At 38.5% G+C, this 20716-nt stretch overlaps 1 protein-coding gene across 2 annotated transcripts in view; it reads right to left on the reverse strand.

Moving 5' to 3' along the window:
- Positions 1 to 20227, reverse strand: part of USP8 (ubiquitin specific peptidase 8) — a 37790-nt gene extending 17563 nt beyond the window's left edge. For both annotated transcript variants that reach the window (XM_034783761.1, XM_034783760.1), the window contains exons 1-7: positions 20012 to 20227; positions 7026 to 7201; positions 6024 to 6168; positions 5213 to 5298; positions 2882 to 3029; positions 1631 to 1688; positions 64 to 223 (exon numbers count right to left, since the gene is read on the reverse strand). In XM_034783761.1, the coding sequence (XP_034639652.1) occupies positions 64 to 223; positions 1631 to 1688; positions 2882 to 3029; positions 5213 to 5298; positions 6024 to 6168; positions 7026 to 7129 (701 nt within the window). In that variant the 5' untranslated portion in view covers positions 7130 to 7201; positions 20012 to 20227. The remainder of the gene's footprint in view (positions 1 to 63; positions 224 to 1630; positions 1689 to 2881; positions 3030 to 5212; positions 5299 to 6023; positions 6169 to 7025; positions 7202 to 20011) is intronic.
- Positions 20228 to 20716: the final 489 nt, after the last annotated feature.

Here is a 20716-nt window from a genome sequence, read left to right on the forward strand (position 1 = left end):
GTTAGAGTTCATTAATATCACTGCATAGTCACAAGATTCTACCACACAAAGGTTATTCCATACCCAGGACTGATAGCCTCTTCTGGAACACTGATGGAATTTGGAATACAGGATTCCTGATAATCTTTCAAGCTTCGAGCATCCATTATGAGCAATTCGATGTTTTTGTCCATCATCATTGGAAACAGTTTCTCAGCAGTGATTGCTCCTTGAGATACAGGAACTATTATATGCAAAAATATATTACAAAGAGAAACAGAAATCATTTGTGATAATATCTCATGGGAAAGGTCAAGACTCTTGTCTGCAAATAAATAAGATCACGGAATAATATAGTTTCAGGAAAAACTGAATTTGAACATTGAGGCTCATCTCCCATGTGAAATTCTGCCCACAAAATCGTGAAGGTGGGACATTTGATATGAATATCTACAGCTCTTGGCTTCCACTGTAACAGTCAGTAGCTGTTCTTTGATTTTATACAATATTTAAAAACCATCAGCTTAAAATGACCAGTATTGTCACACTAGTCTGCTCTGGTTTATAGGTTGAAGGAGAATTCAGGAGAAGAATTTCACATTTGTACAGTGTAGAAATGGAGCCTGGGGAAAAGGGTCCTTTATTTAAACCAAAATTTTCTTATGAAAGTCTCTGAGAAATATGCCTTGAATATTTCATACCAGTTGTAGCTGGTGACTTTTTTTTTTTTTTTGGTCCTGTTTGACCATGCCACGGTTAGTTCAGTTTACATTTGAAATATTGTGTAATGATTAAAATTCAGTAATTCCTAAAAGCAACCACTACCAAATCACCTGATGACACATAAATTGAGGACAACTTTTATGAAAGTCATGGGGAAGTGAGCAAAGTCGTCATAAAAAACCTCAGTGTCAAATGTAATTTTAACAAAAAAGCAGACTGGGAAGGCTCAACTGATATACTAAAGTGTCATAATTAACAAGTACAATGCTAAATTAAGATGGTGCACTAATTTTGATTTTAAAGAGAGGAAATCATAACGGGGGGAAGTGAAGGAAGCTATCAGAGAATCCGTCTAGTCCAGTGGTTCTCAAACCTATTAGACCGTGCCCTCCTTCTTGTGTCTGTGGTTGTTTATGTCCCTCTCTCCTGTGCTTCTGCTACACAAGTACATCTATGGCCACCCAGCTATGAAGGAAAAGTGTAGAGTGGCGGCTGCGGGCCGGCTCGGAAGGCAGCACTGCTGCCAGCAGCACAGAAGTAAGGGTGGTAATACTATACCATGCCACCCTTACTCCTCTGCTGTGGCGGTGGCGCTGCCTTCAGAGCTGGGTACTCGGACAGTAGCCGCTGCTCTCCTAACGTTTCTCAGGCCGCCTCCCACCTCCTCCCAAAGAAATTCCCCCAGTTTGAGAACCTCTTGTCTAGTCTGCATAAAACAGGCCATAAAACTTCCCAAAAATAATTTCTGGAGACTATGTGTTAGAAAAATATCCAATCACAATTTAAAAATGGCCAATGATGGAAAATCCATGATGCCTCTATGTAAGTTGTTCCAATGGTTAGTTACTCACTGTTTAACTAAATTGTATGAAGCTTTTTTTCCTGTTAAACAATGAAGACTTTTCCTGTGAAACATTGCATCACTTACCACTCAATCTGTCAACTTGATCTTTTCTTTCCACTGAACCCTTCTTCTCACCATTGATCTGTATTATTGTAAAAAAGTGTTAAGTTGCTGTTTTTATTTTCTAATATAAAGTAACAAGTTCAGTAAGTGACCCTGACTCGCAAAACATGAATACAACAGGAAGGGACCCACTAGAGGGAAATCTCTACAAAAATCTGCTGTCAGATGTCCAGAAGTCCCAAGAAAGAGGATAGGAGGGCAGTTGCCCATAACAGAGGGGAGCTGTGGAAGATGTAACACAGCCTAGGAGCGCAATGCTTGTTAGGTGGAGTTGCTGCTGGGTGATTTTTGGGGGAAGAAGGCAGGGGAGAGAAATGATGCATGACTCCCTGGGACACTACTTTTGCCCACTCGAATCACCGATTCCAGGCCCAACTGAAATTTGTCCATAGATTGCCAGCACCCTCTCAAACAAGAAGCATAAGATCTGCAGCATGGAGGATCATTTCCATGCACAAAGCTAGGGATACAATTCCATTCACTGGGTTTAAATAACAATCGGACATAAAATGATAAAGCAAAGGAATTCATCATGAAAGCTTGTAATATCTAGACAGAGCAGCAGAAACAATGTCCACTCATGCATTTATCCAGACATAAGAGGACTGACTCTCTCTCTGCACATGCGCAATGTGCCCAGCCATTTGATGGTGTCATCATCAGCCAGGTGGAGAGCCAGTAGCCTGCCTTTAAGAGGACTTAAAGGACGGAACACAGCTTTCACTTGAACTTGCTCAATTTTGTTACCACTAAACCTCAAAGTATATGAAGGCACAAGTGTTATACACTAATGAATAACAATTTTTAATTTAAGAAAAAAAATTGAGCTTTACGGAAGAATTGAGGTCTATTCTGTTGAGCTTTAAGAGTTTTGTGGGGTTCCGCAGGTATCAAATATATCCACAAAGGTCTATGACAAAAAATATGTTTAATAAAAATTCATATCTTTCAAAAGTTTCATATTATGCCATAAAAATATAAAGCCTCTTACCAAAAATGGTAGAAGTAAACTTAAAATGGTTATCTTTAAATGATAATGTTTAACTTTCTACAAGGTAAACAATCTAATCATGGGTGCAATGTTACTAGTTAACTCAGTTTCTTCAATAAAATAAGTGGCCTCATATTAAGAGTTGATTTAATGAAGAGCTCATTTAAACATCATGCATTTACAGATTTACTATTATGTCTGTAAATATTCCCCTCCATTACCCTTTGGTTTTTTCCTTTGGAATCTACTGCATTTTCTGAAGTGTGTTTGGCTAAAGCCTTTCCATCATCTTTTACTTCTTGCTTTTTCTGCTGCTCTTCTTGTCTCTCTCTTTCTTCAAGCTTTTTCCGAACTTCAGCTTCCTCATATCTAGTAGGAAAAAGTCCATTTTCAAAAACGTTTTTAACCTGTGCTTCAGTAACTTTGTGCAATTCCCCCCCACCCCCAAACATTTAAATGTTGAGGTCTCACAACACTTAATTCCTGACTTCCCAAATTCTTCTTATTTTCTTCAGTAGCTGCTTGATAGTATTCCCCTCTGTGCTTCTTGCATTTCATAACTAACCTTGTTTTTTGGGACCAACTGATGTCCTCTGCCCTTCTCGAAGCTTACAATTTCTTTCCCTCAACCTCAGCTGTTTATGTAAAATACTTCTGCTCTGGCATCACCGAAAATGTTAAATTTCCCACCCTCTTCTGCATTTGTACAAATGCAGAACTACATGTAAAGATTTACTTATAAGATTTAAGTAATGTTGACACCCAAATGTATTAGTCATTCTCCCTGGGCACATTTTTGCTAAGAAAATCTAGTCTGGCATCTAATAAGTAACAGTATCACTAATTACTGTAAGAATAACTGAGCCTATCGTTTTCTCTATTTTCTCAGCCAGATAAGTCTTCAGCCTAGTCTTTATTCAGTATATTTTTAAGACTGATTGCATCAGAAAATCACAACTAATTATGTGCATCAGGTACCTAAATAAATGGACTGATTTTTTTCCAACAGTTTTGAGCACCCAGTAGCCATCATTAAAGAATTCAAACACTGGAGTTCCAATAAAATCAGTAAGAGTTACTGGGTACTCAGGACTTCTGGAAAAAAAACAAACAGGTCAGTTATTTAGGTGCCTGTTTTTTTTTGTTTTTGTTTTTTGACATTTGGCCTAACTTATTTTTTTTAAATATGAAGTTTTTTTACCTCTCATTGTAAAGATAGCTCTAATATTGTAAAGAAGTAGTCATATGAATGACCATTTACCTTAATGAGATGTTAGCTAATTAGGATTTCTTGAAAGTCATCAATTCAACCACTGAACTGTCCCAAGTCAAATCAGGGACATTCAATTAGTAAACTACATCACTGATGTGAAATGTACTTGTCACATCCTGGTTCACTATCAGTATAATGGACATTCCATAGGGATGAGGCTGCAAGTTTGGAATCTGATGTTTCTATGTAACTTTCTAGTTAGTGACACAAGCACTGATTCAGGAAGCATCCCTATTTGAGACAGCACATAAGCACACGCTTCAGCCCCCTTAACTTCAAGTGAGACTTAAGCATGTGTTTAAGTGCTTTATTGAATCTCAGCAATACTGAATGTCTAGCCACCACTTAAAAATATGAATACAATTCTTACAAAGTGAATTAAGTCAAATTTTTCTACTGCTTCTATGATGTGCAAATTGGATTATCCATATTGGGATTCTCTTACTTCAAGGCAAATGGTGTTTTACTACCTGAACCTCCCAGAGTTTTAAATTTGGTAATTAACTACTCTCTAGAAAAAAAATTATGCCAGAAAAATAGTAAAGTAAATTGGTTCATATACTTATTGTGAAGTAGCTTCTGTGACCGTACGGGAGCCATCTTTTTCTTTTTAAGTATCTTTAAACATGTCAATACATATTTTAATTGCTCAAGTACATATTTGCACAATACACTTGAAATAATTAGTCACTGTAGCAACCCTCAAACTTTGTTCCTTTGAGACAATCCATAAGCTACCAAAAAAGCAGCTTTCAAAAACACTGCCTTTGAGCAAAAGTGCAGTTTTCCTGCTAAAAACTGCATCCACACTAGGAGCACTTTCCCAGTATAATATACTGGTATATCTATACTGGAAAAATGCTTGTGGCATCCACTTGGCCTTAATATGATCACGTGACAGGAAAGAATACTAGGGAAGGACTTTTAATAGAGTGACTAACAGCAATTATCTAGAGGTTTTCATTGGAGTCTCTGATTTGTGTATACATTAATGGAAAAACAGCTGACATTTGTTGATGGTATTAAGTTAGAGAGAAACTTAAAAGTTAAAGAGACACTGAAGGTAGATCTAAGCACATGGGTTTGAAGTGACTGGGATGAATGATGGCAAATGAAATCCAGTTTGAATAAAAGGCTCAATCGGAAAGTTTAATCTTTCTGGATTACAGGTATCAGCAACTACTGCAAACAATGTCTAAAACAAAGGCAAAACTACAGCACCAGATGCGCAAATTTCAGATATATTTACATACTGCTTTGTAAAAAATGTTGCACATACCTCAGTTTCAGACTCTCTGAGAGTCTTTCAGCTTCTTCAATAGCTTTTTTTATGTTTGTAGGTCCCAGTATAGAATGAAAGTAATCCTAAAACAACAAGAAGAACCACCCCAGCATACAATGAATACTGTCCAATGTGCATACAGGATAGAATACTTCTGCAGACACTACCAAGAACAACATTTAGCACCTAGTTTACAGCACACTAAAATTTACCTACTGAAGGGAAAAATAATCTAAAACTAATTTTATATTATTGCCATAGTTACTCTGTAAATAAAGTGAGATGTTCTTAAATATTTTAAGAAAAATACCACACTATTTATAAACAAGGCAAATATTCATATGTATGTTAATATTTAATTTTTATAATGTTAACAAGCTCTGGTCACAAGGTTGGGAGAGTAAAAAAAAACATTTTATCCACTTTTTAAACTAAGGTTATCTTAATTAAAGGAATAAATAATACGCAATTTAGTTTTGTACCAGAAAAGGACTTTAACAGGGAAGACAGCAACGGGGCTCATACTATTTAGTGTCCAGTAGATGATATGCCAATGTAATTAGCAAAGTGTACTGTACTAGAAAGTAATAAGAGGCTTACAATAATAAGGACTGCCTCACTTACCAACACAAACTACAAAAGTTTATTTAAATAAATATAATTCCTTTACTGAAATTACTGTTTCAGTAGTGCGCACACATGTAATTCTTTCAACTGCCCCATAAATCTTCAGATATAAAGCTCAACTGATTCGAAGTACTTCTGTTACTTCTACCAATATAAAAAATGCAGTCGGAAAGATATATACCTGTTGTTGCTTGAAATCGGGTCTTTTTTTAATAAGATTATATACAGTCACATATTTCATATATAGGACGTAGGCCTTTTCTTCATCTCTGTCCAACCTGCATTCCTCCGCTGCCTTGAAGATCTTAAGGGCACTCTGCACATAACTTGAAATTGGAGGGAAAGGGTAGATTAAAAAAACCCCACAATTGTTGGCCTAGTTTTCAAAAGAACAGTTCGTTTTGTAATGAATTCTTGACTTAAATGTTCACATTCTGTGCCCATGTAGTTTAAACATCCCTTTGGCATAACTATCCAAGCTTTACAGTTAAAATAAATCACAGCTACCTTTTCCCCCCTGAATTATATTTCTCTCTGCTATTGTTTATTAGCTTGCTAATTAAAGTACTGAAAAGAAATTACTCAGTAATAAATTAAATGGCAGTTTAAAACATTTCAAACAAGAACCCATCTACAGAGGGACTTTTCAGAACCACTTCTCTCTAGAATGCAGAGTGGATTGGTTCTTTTAAAGCACTAGTCCTATGAAAACATACAATGAAGTGCATGAAGATTCAGTCTACAAATTCCAAAGTTAGGCTGTTTCTATTCCCATGTGATGGCTGAATTTTTCAACTGATGTTAATAACTTGCATTAATATAGCTTGTTGTTTCGAAGAATAATAATGCACTTTAAAATCTTTCACAGTTCACTTCACTGTTGAAACATTATCTCTTGGATGATCTCTCCATATTTAGTTTGACAATCCACAGCAACACTATACAGGACTGAGGGAAGCTATGCTATTGAATTGAAACTCAAGAGGGAATTTATGTACACAACCTGAGCTGGAATTTGGCCAGAAGTGCAGCATTGCTACTTAATGAGTTAATGCTTACTTAGAAAACTGGTCCACATTATCACCATCCGTATATAAGAGTATTAAACACTGCATCACTTGTTATTTAGCTGTGGAATTTGAACAATTAATACAAAACCAATTAAACAAGGAAATTCACATACTTTTTTGTACTGGTCTTCTCGGCTTTTATTTCTGTTTTCTTGTTAAGATCTTTCAGTGAAGTACAGAGGTACAGTTCCTTAGGTACAGAAGCCACAGCAGGCATGTTAATGTATAGTTACTTACGTCCCTTCAAGGATAATATGGCTGTTTAAATGTCTCCAATATTGATGTTTTTCTGAAAATAGAAAAAGAGGATAGTATTGAACACATTCTGTTAATGTCTTCAAATGATTTTTAAAATATAGGTTTTTAACATGAAGCATAAGGAGTTAAGCTAATTAATCATATAGATTTATTGCATTTAACATACAGATTTGCTCAACTTCAAATGAAGAGCTTATTAGTAATAGAACTCTCTGGAAATTATGCAATAAAGAAAACCTAATGAAATGTAAAAGCACAGTTTTTAACTTAATTGAATCATTGGGCGTACTTTGATTTTATGAAACAGAAGTGTAATGCCTAATCTGTCAATTACAGAATTGGAAAGAATTGACGAAATTGTGGCACTGCTATTTTTTAAACACTTACCTATATTATTTTAATAGTGTTAAGTGTAACCTAATAAAATATTAATACCAAATTACTAATTACATAGAAAAGCTTTTTCTTAATTTAAAAAACAAATTGTCATGTACTACAGGAAGCTATCATACTTTTACATTTTGTATCTGTAATACGAGATTTGTTAATTTGTCTGGTATTGCCCTGAGCTTTAATACTCTTCCAGAAGAGGAGGAACATTACCATAGAAGTTTAGGATATAACCATTTAAATGTTAATTGCCTCAGAGTCCTGTTACTAGTCTTATGTGATACCAATGCCAGACAGATTTATTTGAATTTTTGGATGAATATAAATAAAACCCTCAAAAAATGATGTGGGAGTTATTAAAATATAATTCTAGGAAAATAATTGTGAATGGGAGCAATCTAATGTCTCCACGGCACAAAAGGAGGAGAGAGCAAATAATTCTGAAATTTAGGAGGAGAAAAACCTACTTTATCCTGCAAAGATTCATTTTAATGTAAAGCCAATAAGTATATCAGAAAGAAATTGACCTTTTATGTATTCATAATCTTAAAAGGATAATTGATTTATGACTTGCTTATGGCTGACCTCTGCACACAGACATTGCCCAAGAAAGATGACTGGTAATACACAGGTAGCAGAGAGAGCTCACCCCAAGAGAAGGCAAGCTGCAATAATCCATAAATTTGCAACATCTTTGCCACACCTCTCTAGGTATTAATAACTAGCTTAGACATAATTGCTTTTATGTTTTTCATATGGAAGATTCCTCCAGGCAGCCATCACCATAACAGCTGGGCATCTTGCACATGTTCACCTTATCCGGTATTAGTATTTTACAGTAAATATGATTTGTTTTATTGTGAATTAAATCAGACTGTTCAATTTTCATGGAAAGAGAAAATACGGCTCGACACCCTTTTAAAAATATATATATATATCTTTACTCAAAAAGAAGAAGGGGGCGGAGGGGGGGGGAACTTGACTTGCTAATTTAACCACAGAGAATACTGGTTCAGAAGCGCCCAATCTTAAAAACTTGCCCTTACACTGGTCTGGGCATAAAAATTAACTATCAAGAAAAGAAAACTAGTTAGCCCTGTATAAGGAATAAACAAATCTCCTAAATTGCTCTGTGCTAAGTATTATCATTTTGAGGTAATTTCACATTCTTGCTTTTATTTCCTGATTTGATAATCTGACAGTCATCTGAAGCAATGCTTAAATGCATCTTTAATATAGTTAAGGACGTACCTTAACACCTCAAGGTACGACATCAGGAAGAAGCTTTGTTACTGATATCTTCAAACTTACAGCCATAATTTAGGAATGGCTACTATCAAAATTGAGTAATAAGTCAGTTAAAAGCCTGACTTCTCTTGGTGATAAACAGAAATTACTTCATTGTTCTGATCATGTGATATAAAGAGTTCTATGGTAGTTACCACATCTGGCTGTTTCATGGCCTATGTGAAATTAGTTGATGGTCTCAGCCCATTTCCTAGTAGTCAGATGCTTATATCAGAAAACTAAAAACATTAAAAGCCCCAATTGTAAGTCTTAGCAGTGATCTTAAGATTGAATGGGAAAGGAGAATGAACTATCCCCTCATTCTCAGATGTGGATAAATGGAAGACTTCAGATGCCGTCAGATTCTCAAACGAGCACATTTCACTAACGACAACAAAAATTCATAGGGTTTAAAGCCAGAAAGGATCATTAAATCACCTAGTCTGAACTCTTGTATATACTGTAGAGGCTATAAAACTTCACCCAATTACCCTTGTTTTGAACAATGTGTGTTTGACTAAGTATAATTTGTGTTTGGCTAAAGTATAACTTCCCAAAGGCATCCAGTTTTGATTTGAAGGCATCAAAATTTAAGAATCCATCAAATGTTTAGTTTAAGTGAAATACAGAAATAAGAACCTTCCCCTAAAAGGCATATGCAGAGCTATTCAATACTTTTAAAATATTGCTTTGAAAGAATGTGATAGGTTTGGATACCACACACACAAAAGTACTTCTTGCAAGGTAACAGCCTTTTCTGCACAGGGTGGAGCAAATTTTGGGTAATGCTGCAGTTACATGAGAAGATTTCATTCTCTTTTTAATACGATTTTCACATTACTTGTTCAATCCATCTTCAGAGGACAGCCTTAGCTGGCTTCTGTTTTTTTCTAAAGACTGTAAATAAAGACTTCATTTCCCTGAAGCTTTAAGTCCTTTCTAAATATACCTTCAAGGTTCAATGTTACATAACTTTTATGTTCTCTGAAACTCTTAGCAGTAGCAGGTAATTGAGTATTATAAACTGTCTTACAAGTATTATAACTTTAAGTGTGAATTCTGACACTGGTATGAAAACAACCTTAGTCTAGAAAACAACAATATGGAAAATAGACAATTATTTGTAAAATGGGAAAGATGTTAATAAAATCTTCCAATAATTGACATTAGAATTTCTATTTGGGATCTAATCTACATAAATATAGAGTTCTATCTGGTCCACAATTACTCTAAAGAGTTTTTTTATGAGAAAATAAGGTGAGTAGCAGTCGAGCCACTTATTCATTTGTACAATTTCTCAGTAGTGAAGCAAATGTCTTCCCAGATTTTACTATTCTTCTGCTGTGGTTATGAGCCTCAAGATCATGCCATGTACACCACAGTGCTAGATTTAGTTTTCTTTTCCTATCAGAAATGTTTCTTCACTCCCTTTATCTTTTTTTCAAGATGTTTCTAAGAGTAAATTAGTTGCCAAACAATTAATGGCTTTGATCCCATCTGTACATGGGGCACTGGTTTAAGACTGGTGCTCCAGATGCTACTGCACTAAACATAAAATTAATAAGGAAAGGATGTAGGAGTACTGTAATTTTCTTTTTGAAAAGAAATCAACAGATTACTTATTACACTTTTTGGTATCAGACATAATCATGATAAACATTTGGTTTTATTGTGGATTTCATAAATCATTTAAGATTTCTACTGTAATTTCTAACTTAACCTTGCAATAAGTGCAATACTCAACCCTAAGTATGTAACGGTGACTGGCACCTTCATAATTTTCCAGATCAGTGGTTCCCAAACTATAGTCTGTGGATTACTGGTGGTCAAAGACTTATTCTGTGGTGGTCTCCAGAGAGCTGACCAGTCACAGAGTGCTGATTCAGGGGCCCCCCTTTTTTTAAGCTGCTAAAGCATATTAAAGGAAGCTAAAATACCTTCGTTTTCTAAAATTGCTCTTCTTAACATAGAAATATTATTTGATTGCCAGTGGGAAGGGAAGTGGTCCATGCAATTGAGTGGGAAAGAGGGTGGCCCACTATGAAAGCTTGAAAACTCCCAATCTAGACTATTTTATAAAACGTGGCTTGAGTTTCTCCATGAATTTGTGTTTTCCTTAAGAATCAGAATTCTAAATGAACATGAAACTACATTGCTAGTGCAGTAGGAGTTTGAATGAGGTGAATCAAAGTCATCGGAAGTGGTGAGACACTTATACAGTGGGTCACTGACTCTCTTCACCCTATCTCCAAAACAGACGAAGAGCTAAAGGTGACATGGAAAAGCTATGGTGACATAATTTGTTACTGACTTTGTTGTGTTGGGCTGAATAGCACTGAGCTATAGTTTTATCTGACCTAAATCAGTTCCAAGGTTCATTTTGTTTTTATTTTTCTTTGTTGCTCCTGGAGACCAACTCCAAAATGGAGGAATAATGAACATTTCCAAATGGAGCAATAGCCTTCTTGGGTAGAGATGGGCTGGAAATAAGACCTATTTAAACAAAAAAGCCACAAGTAACAGCAACAACTTATAAGACTCTTAAAAACAAAAATGTTTGTGCTCTTCCTACAGTTTTTGGAGCAGAGATAATATTGTTAGATTGGTATTAACATCAATTGACAACGCGAGTTCACACATACATTTGGGCATAATACAGTTTTATGCAAACTGAAGCTGTAATCAAATACAGAAATGTCAATTTCAGATAAAGTCAAAGCACAAAGAAAAATCAATGCTTGACAGGTCATATGCCTATTTCACAAGAAACAAATGTTTTGTACTCTATACTAAGATTGCTTAACAATGTTCTGTTTAGGCTTTGTCATTATATAGACAAAACCAAAGAGATTCGAAGTTAGTATTCTTTCTCTCCTTAACTCACTGTTGCATTTAGTTACCGCATTAGGCTCTGAAAAATGTGTGATGTTGTCGTCTTCCTGCAACGCCCATACACAAAAAGTGTATTAGGGAGAGAGTAGCAACCTGAGCTCTGGATTTCCTAGCATCTGTTGACTTAAATGGGAGGGAGGGATAGCTCAGTGGTTTGAGCATTGGCCTGCTAAACCCAGGGTTGTGAGTTCAATCCTTGAGGGGGCCACTTAGGGATCTGGGGCAAAATTGGTACTTGGTCCTGCTAGTGAAGGCAGGGGGCTGGACTCGATGACCTTTCAAGGTACCTTCCAGTTCTAGGAGATAGGATATCTCCATTTAAAAAAAAAAAAAAAAAAAAAAAAACAGGTGCAATTTACAATACAGAATTTAACTAGGGCTGTCGATTAATCGCAGTTAACTCACGCGACTAACTCAAAAATTAATCGCCGTTTTAATCACATTGTTAAACAATTGAAATTTATTAAATTTGTCTACATTTTCATATATATTCTGTGTTATAACTGAAATCAAAGGATATATTTTTATTACAAAAGATAGTATTTTTCAATTCACCTCATACAAGTACTGTAGTGCAATCTATTGTGAAAGTACAATTTACAAATGTAGATTTTTTTGTTACATAACTGCACTCAAAAACAAAACGATGTAAAACTTTAGAGCCTACAAGTCCACTCAGTCCTACTTCTTGTTCAGCCAATCACTAAGAGAAACAAGTTTGTTTACATTTACAGGAGATAATGCTGCCATCTTCTTATTTACAATGTCACCAGAAAGTGAGAACAGGCATTTGCATGGCACTTTTGTAGCTGGCATTGCAAGGTATTTACATGCCAGATATGCTAAACATTTGTATGCCCCTTCATGCTTCAGCCACCATTCCAGGGGACATGCTTCCATGCTGATGACGCTTGTTAAAAAAATATGTTAATTAAATTTGTGACTGAACTCCTTGGGGGAGAATTGTACATCCCTTGCTCAGTTTTACCCGCATTCTGCCATATTTCATGTCAAAGCAGTCTCAGATGATGACCCAGCACATCTTGTTCATTTTAAGAACACTTTCACTGCAGATTTGACAAAATGCAAAGAAGGTATTAATGTGAGATTTCTAAAGATAGCCACAGCACTCGACCCAAGGTTTAAGAATCTGAAATGCCTTCCAAAATCTGAGTGGGACGAGATGTGGCACATGCTTTCAGAAGTCTTAAAAGAGCAACACTCCGATGCAGAAACTACAGAACTCGAACCACCAAAAAAAAAAAACCACTACCTTCTGCTGGTGGCATCTGACTCAGATAATGAAAATGAACATGTGTCGGTTCGCACTGCTTTGGATTATTATTGAGCAGAACCCATCATCAGTATGGACGCATGTCCTCTGGAATGGTGGCTGATGCATGAAGGGACATATGAATCTTTAGTGCATCTGGCACGTAAATATTTTGTGACGCCAGCTACAACAATGCCATGCGAATGCCTGTTCTCACTTTCAGGTGACATTGTAAACAGGAAGTGGGTAGCATTATCTCCTGCAAATGTAAACAAACTTGTTTGGCTGAACAAGTAGTAGTACTCGGTGGACTTGCTGGATCTAAAATTTTACATTGTTTTATTTTTTAATGCAATTTTTTTTGTACATAATTCTACATTTGTAAGTTCAACTTACATGATAGAAATTGCACTACAGTACTTGTATTAGGTGAATTGAAAAATACTATTTCTTCTGTTTTTTACACTGCAAATACTTGTAATCAAAAATATAAAGTGAGCACTGTACACTTTATATTCTGTGTTGTAATTGAAATCAATATATTTGAAAATGTAGAAAACATCCAAAAATATTTAAATAAATGGTATTCTATTGTTTAACAGTGCGATTAATTGCATGATTAATTGTTTTAATCGCTTGACAGCCCTAAATTTAACACTTCTTTGCAGGGATTAAAAACAGTCATTGGCTCTTTACTGGAGAAAGGAATTCAAATTTTATTTTGGTTCAAGAAAAAGCTAAGTGACAAAAAAGACACTCCTGCAAAAGAGTCACCTGTGATTACATACCTATGAGGAATATGTCAGTACAGTTTAGAGTTTGCAATTTATTCCTCTGCTGCTTTGACTGGCAGCAGTTCTTTAGACAAACTGAACCACTACCACACCCTGTGCTCCCAAAGTCAACCATTTAATTCAGACTGCTGACAAGTCTCACGGGCTCCCTTCCCTCCATTGGGCTGGCTACGGAAGGTTGTCTTACCTAACTACTGTTACTAGGTAAGGTGCTACTATCCCCTCAGAGGGAAAAATTGATTTATGATCAGTTACAAGAGCATTCAGCTTGGCATTCAGGAGTGGAAACATGACAAGCCATGCTACCTCCTCTCCTAAAATTTTTCTCTCCTTCAGTCTCATACTCTTAAAATATTTCCCCTCAGTGTCTTCCCCACTCTTTCACTCAATCACTCCTAGCTCACCACCTCCACTTCAATTAATACACTAGTGGTACTCATGCCACTCTGCTGCTTCAACCCATCCTAGATTTGCGTTAATAGCCTACAGGGGAAGAACTGAATAACCCATTACAAAATTCCTTTGTGGAATTACATAGGTCCCTGTCTAAAGACAGTCTGCCGCAGAATACACCACTTGCTGCATAACTGATCTCCAGAGTCTAAGCATTCACTAAGAAAATTGTTTCCAGATATTATAGTTGCAAAAAAACCCACAATTTTTTGAACTGAGTGTAAGAGCCAGTATACATTAGCAGCATAGACTCTAAGGCCAGGTCTACACTACCCCCCTAATTCGAACTAAGGTACGCAACTTCAGCTACGTGAATAACGTAGCTGAAGTTCGAAGTACCTTAGTTCGAATTAGTTCGAACTTACCTTGGTCCACACGCGGCAGGCAGGCTCCCCCGTCGACTCCGCGGTACTCCTCTCGGCGAGCTGGAGTACCGCAGTCGACGGCGAGCACTTCCGGGTTCGACTTATCGCGTCCAGACTAGACGCGATAAGTCGAACCCAGAAGTTCGATTTCCAGCTGTCGAACTAGCGGGTAAGTGTAGCCAAGGCCTAAGGCCAGAAGGGGCCACTGTGATTATCTAGTCTGACCACCTATATGACACAGGCCATAAAGCTTCCCAAAAATAATTCCTAGAGCATATCTTTCAGAAAAACATCCAATCTTGATTTAAAAATTGTTGGTGATGGAGAATCCACCATGACCCTTGCTAAATTGTTCGTGTTAATTACACTCCCCATTAAAATGTGTGTCTTATTATCGGTCTGAATTTGTCTAGCTTCAACTTCCAGCCATAGGATCATGTAATACCTTTCTCTGCTAGATTGAAGAGCCCATTATTAAATATTTGTTCCCTACGTAGATACTTATACAGTACAAGCTTTGTTCATCTGACATGTTGGGGGACTAGAGGGTGCCGGTAAGTGAAAAATGCCAGTTAACTAAGAGGGAGTGAGATTGAGGGCATGGGGTTGGGGCATGGGAGGGGGTGCGGAGTGCAGGCTCTGGGAGGGAGTTGGTACAGGGCCGGATAACGTAGTTTTTACTGTATTCTGTAGTCAAGTCACCCCTTAACCTTCTCTTTGTTAGACTCAAGGAGCTCAACCTATCAACCTTAGTTTATCACTATAAAACACATTCTCTAATTCTCTACTTATTCCAGTGGCTCTTTTCTGAACCCTCTGACTTACCAACATCCTTCTAAAATTGTGGGCACCAGAACTGGACTCCAGCAGTGGTCGCACCAGTGCCAAATACAGATGTAAAATAACCTCTCTACTCCTACTCGAGTTTCCCGTTTATGCATCCCAGGATTGCATTAGCACCTTTTTTGGCCACAGCATCACACTGTGAACTCATGTTCAACTGATTATCCACCTTAACTCCCAAATCTTTTTCAGAATCACTGCTTTCTGGGATAGTCCACCATCCTGTAAGTATGGCCTACATTCTTTGTTCCTAGATGTATACATTTACATTTAGCCATGTTAAAATACATATTGTTTGCTTGCACCCAGTTTACCAAGCAATCCAAATTGCTCTGAATCAACCACCAGTCCTCTTCATTATTTACCACGTCCCCAAGTTGTGTCATTTGAATACTTTATTAGTGATGATTTTATGTTTTCTTCCAGAGTATTGATTAAAATGTTAAATCCCTGCAGGACCTCCCTGGAAACACACCCCACTCAATGACGATTCCCTGTTTACAGTTACAGTGAGACCTACCAATTAGCCAGTTTTTAATTCATTTAATGTGTGCTATGTTAATTTTATATTCTAGAATTTTATTTAAAATGTCATACAGTACCAAGTCAAACGTCTCATAGAAGTCTAAGAATATTACATCAACACTACTACCACTCTAAAGTTTTGCAGGCATAGTTATGTCTGTAAGGGATGTGACTTTTGTCAAAAGAGATATGATAAAAGTATAAGTGACAGCAGTATAAGCACTCTAATACCAATAATCTGCATCAACACTAGAAGGCTTTTGCTGATTTAACTACGCTGATATAGTTAAACCAGCAAAACGGTCTGAATGTAGACTAGACTTAAATCAGTAAAGTGTCTTCCTGAGTCTGCAGACAGTATAAAACAATAGATCTAAGAGCTGTAAACTACTCTACTCATTATAAGTGTTAATACTGAAGAAAAACAAGTGTCCATATTAACTATTTAATTGCTTGTCATCTTAACAAGATAACCAATTAGTGTTTGTTTATCCTAAGCCCCCTCCAATGTCATCCCAAGTGCCAAGAGCCTACTTAGGCCCCAATCCTGCAAAGATTTACACATGTGCCTATTGTTACTACCATGAGTAGTTCCCAATGATTTCAAAGGGATTATTCCCAGTAGTAAAGTTAAACATGTGAACGTCTCTTTTAGGATTGGGCCTCTACTTGCTAAAACTTCCCTCTTTCAACTTTGACAACGCAGTTCTGTGTTGTTGTTACTGCAGCATATTGAAAATTTAGGGGCAGAGTAAAACTGAATTTAAAATAATAATATATACAGGAGCTGTATTGATCTTATTTTAATATTTAATGCAAGTAACACTCCCTTTTTTTAAACATTTACCTGAGCTGCTGTCAAATTTCCATATTACTGCATCTGAATACTACAAAAACTAGGGGGCTAGTTAACAAAGAAATGCGTGGGACTTTTTGTAAACAAACATTTTCATAGAATACTGTTTTCACTTCATTTTGTAAATAGCATTTAATCTGTTATGACCAGGAAACTAAATTTTGATTTAACCAGTCCACTAAAACTAAAAGGTCACATTCTATCCTTGGCTCTAATGGTAAAGGCCAAGCATGGCTGAGACACCCTCTAGAAACTCTACAAAGTTCACCTCACTGATGTTCCCCAAAAGTTCCTTTCAATGAGACAGGAAGTGATGCTCAACATCCAAGGAGGACCTTGGTCTCCATTTGGCAAATGTCAGAACATCTGCTAGACTGACTAGCTCCTCCAAGATTCCCCTATTGTAGCACAACACCCCCAGAAGCTCTGCTGTCTTGGCCATTTCTGCTGTACTAGTGCCAATTCGCCTAGTGGTGGGCAGTGCAGTTCAAAAGCAATTTGCTAATAAAAGCATTTTTACTTGATTTTTCAAACAGATGTTACATTTTTAGACAGATATTAAATGCTAAATGAAATTTCCCACCAGGTTGGGAGGAGAGCATGCTGGGCAGAATGGCTGTTAGATCACAACATAGCAGAGACCTGAGTGCATGGAGTCGCTCTGCTCTTATGAAGGTGGGTGCATGCGCCTTTCCTCTTCTGCCTTTTTACTCTCTTGCTCCCCTCCACAACCCAAAGGACTTAGAATCATTTGTCTCGGTTTTTCACACATCCACAAAGTAGACACTTTTTTTCTTTTTAAAGAAAGGAATGTAAGATTGCAAAACCACAAAGAAAAGCAGGACAACTCAGGAGCCAGTGCAATATTTGAATCCACTTTTAGTTTTTTTTGTTTACTTCTTTAGGTTGATTGTGAATTTTTAGAACTTTCAGTAAAAATGGCTCTCAACAAGTCATTTTATTTTATTTACTTATTAATTTGGAGATGGAGCATTACATTGTACTCCAATTCCACACCTGAGGATTGTTAATCTAGATCTTGATCCCAATAGGTACTGAGATCCAAGGAATGGATGTCAATGGGTGATATAGGTACTTCATACATCCCAAGATCAGGCCCTTCACCTCAAAATCTCAGGAAAATTTGCTTGGGTATTACTAATGGAAATATTTAAAGCATAACTGGGCAAGGTTCACCTCACTGAAGTTCCCCAAAAGTTCCTTTCAATGAGACAGGAAGTGATGCTCAACATCCAAGGAGGACCTTGGTCTCCATTTGGCAGATGTCAGAACATCTGCTAGACTGACTAGCTCCTCCAAGATTCCCCTAGTATAGCACAACACCCCCAGAAGCTATGCTGCACTCACAGAGTTAGGAGGATAGGGTATGTACTCACCGCCGAGTGGACTCACTGCCTCAGGCTGCTGACCCAGGGCAGGCCCAGGTCCGAACAGTACCGCTGAGGAGACTCTACGTGGCCATAGCTGCTGAGGCGGAACTCAGCTGGACTCCTCCCACCCCAACGCCAAGCTCTAGACTAAATAACCTACGTGTAAAAGATCTTTTACATAGCTAATTAACATGATTGTATTTACAGAGGATATGAGTAAGCAGTGACTAGAATAACCAGTGGAAATAATGGAATATGTTACTTGCAACATGACTCCCTCTGTGCTGTCTTTTTGACCTAGATTGACATGCCAAGTATTGCACACTATGTTCAGGTAGGTAGGGAGTGAAGAATTAATCTTTTTATACATACTGAATTCTTGGACATTAAATAAGTGGGAGACAGGTTTCTCCCAATTTTAAAAGAAGTTTACTACCTACATTCTGCATGCAAATATTTGATCTTGTTTTGTTAGAATTAGATTTGTGAATCTACTCCTAAAATTTTCAAGATTAACGTTTTACAGTTTTAGGGACAGTCATGCAATCTGAGACACACAGACTGATTCCAATGGAATTACACATGGGTATATGGTCCTTCAGTGCAGAGTCCCACTGATCCGCATGAAAAGATTTCAGATTGCAGGATCAGGGCTCATGTCTATCAACTGTTCAAAAGCACTCTAGCACTTTTGAGGAAGCCCTTTACTTGACTACTAGATGAATACATGTTGTCAGGTAGTTCAGGCCAGAAAATTAGATTTGTGTACACAATAATTTACAAAACCAAACTACTAAAAAAGTTAGTGACTTTAAAAAAAAGGAGGGGGGGAGGGAGTTCAGTGAAAAGTAATTCAATCCAAACAAGTTACTGTAAAAATAAGAGAACCAGAAAGTGAAACTGGCTAACTTGTATATTTATCCAAATTGTGTGAGGTGCCATAAATCAATCAATCAATCAATAAAATCTAACTTTCTACCACTTATTGTAAGCTGTTTTGGTTTTTAATTACTAAAGTGGTAATACAAGGCTACTTTAATTTTTGTTTTTTAACCAGACAGTTTCCTTTTGATTTAGCTGTGGGCACCCAAACCTTTCAAAATAGACACCACACCATGGCAGCTCCCAAAACTATGAATCTGCATACTTCACCCAGCATGAAACATTCATAATGCTCGTTAAACTATCAAAATAAAATCATAACCTGTTTCCACAGTACTCTTCACCTGAAGCTCTTACAGCGCTTTACAAATATTAAGCCTCCTGCTCAGGTGCCTAGAGCCATTTCCATTTTACCTACTGGTAAACTGAGGCTGAAGAGGATTAAGTGACAAGTAACAAGCAAGTTACTGGCTGTCAGGAACAGGCCTCGATCCCAGTCCCCTGCGCTAACCAATACCCTCACCCCCCCCCTCCTGTCCTGAAGGGCCGCCAGCCATTCTCTCCCCCTGGTCCCAGACCAGCCCCGCTGTCCCCCGTGCGCCCACACTGAGCCCCTGTCCCTCACCAGCCCGCCCGACTGTCCTGCACAGCCCGGCCTGGGCAGCCCCCGCCCTCGGATCGCCTCAGGAGTCGGGGTACGCGATGGGCTGCCCCCGAGCCAGGCTGCTGAGAAGGGAGCCCTGCAGCGCTCACTGCCGAGCCCGCACCTTGGCCCGAGCGGCTCTACGGCCGGAGGAAGAGGCCGTCTCCCATCCGGGCCTCTCACTCGCTTTCTGCCCTCGAGCCCGGCCGCTAGGCCCAGGCAGGCGGGCGGCCGGGTCCGTACTCACCGCCGAGGAGACTCGCTGCCTCAAGCTGCCGGCCCGGGGCAGGCCCATGTCCGAGCACTACAGCCGAGGAGACTCTACGCGGCCATAACTGCTGAGGCGGAACTCGAGTGGGCTCCTCCCACTCCCCCTGCGAGGGCGGGCGCTCTCGGGCAGCCTAGCCGGGGCACGGCCCCCTGGGGCGGGGAGACACTCCCGGGCTAAGCTAGGGGCAGGTGAACCAGCCCGGTACCGGCGTCAGGACCCTGGGCCGCGACCCTAGGCCGTGTGGGAAGGAGCGTGCGCTGATCTGGAGAGAGCAGGAGTCAGGAGGTCTCGGCTCTGCGCCAGGCTGTGGGAAGGCGTGTGGCGGAGCGAGTCTAGCCCAATGTTCCGGGCCTTGTAGCAGCTGTAGGAAGGTGCCTGGTCAGAACTGAGCACTAGGACTCAGGACTCCAGACTCAGGGGGTGGTGTGTGTTTACGCTGCACACTAAGCTGGCCAGGGCTCAAATTTGAGCACAAAGCCCCCTTCTGTCCGCACACAGTCCAGCTTGGCTTAGGAAGCACTAAGGACCCTGCTAGAGGAGTGGATCAGAGCCCAAGTCCAACTGTGACTCAAGTCCAAACCTTGTCATTTTGCAGTGTTAGGGTTACCATACGTCCGGTTTTTCGGCAATCAAACCCCCGTCCAGGGGGAATTGCCAAAAAGCCAAACATGTCTGGGAAAA

Source organism: Trachemys scripta, chromosome 10, assembly GCF_013100865.1.
Source record: "Trachemys scripta elegans isolate TJP31775 chromosome 10, CAS_Tse_1.0, whole genome shotgun sequence".
Classification (NCBI taxonomy): Eukaryota; Metazoa; Chordata; order Testudines; family Emydidae; genus Trachemys; species Trachemys scripta.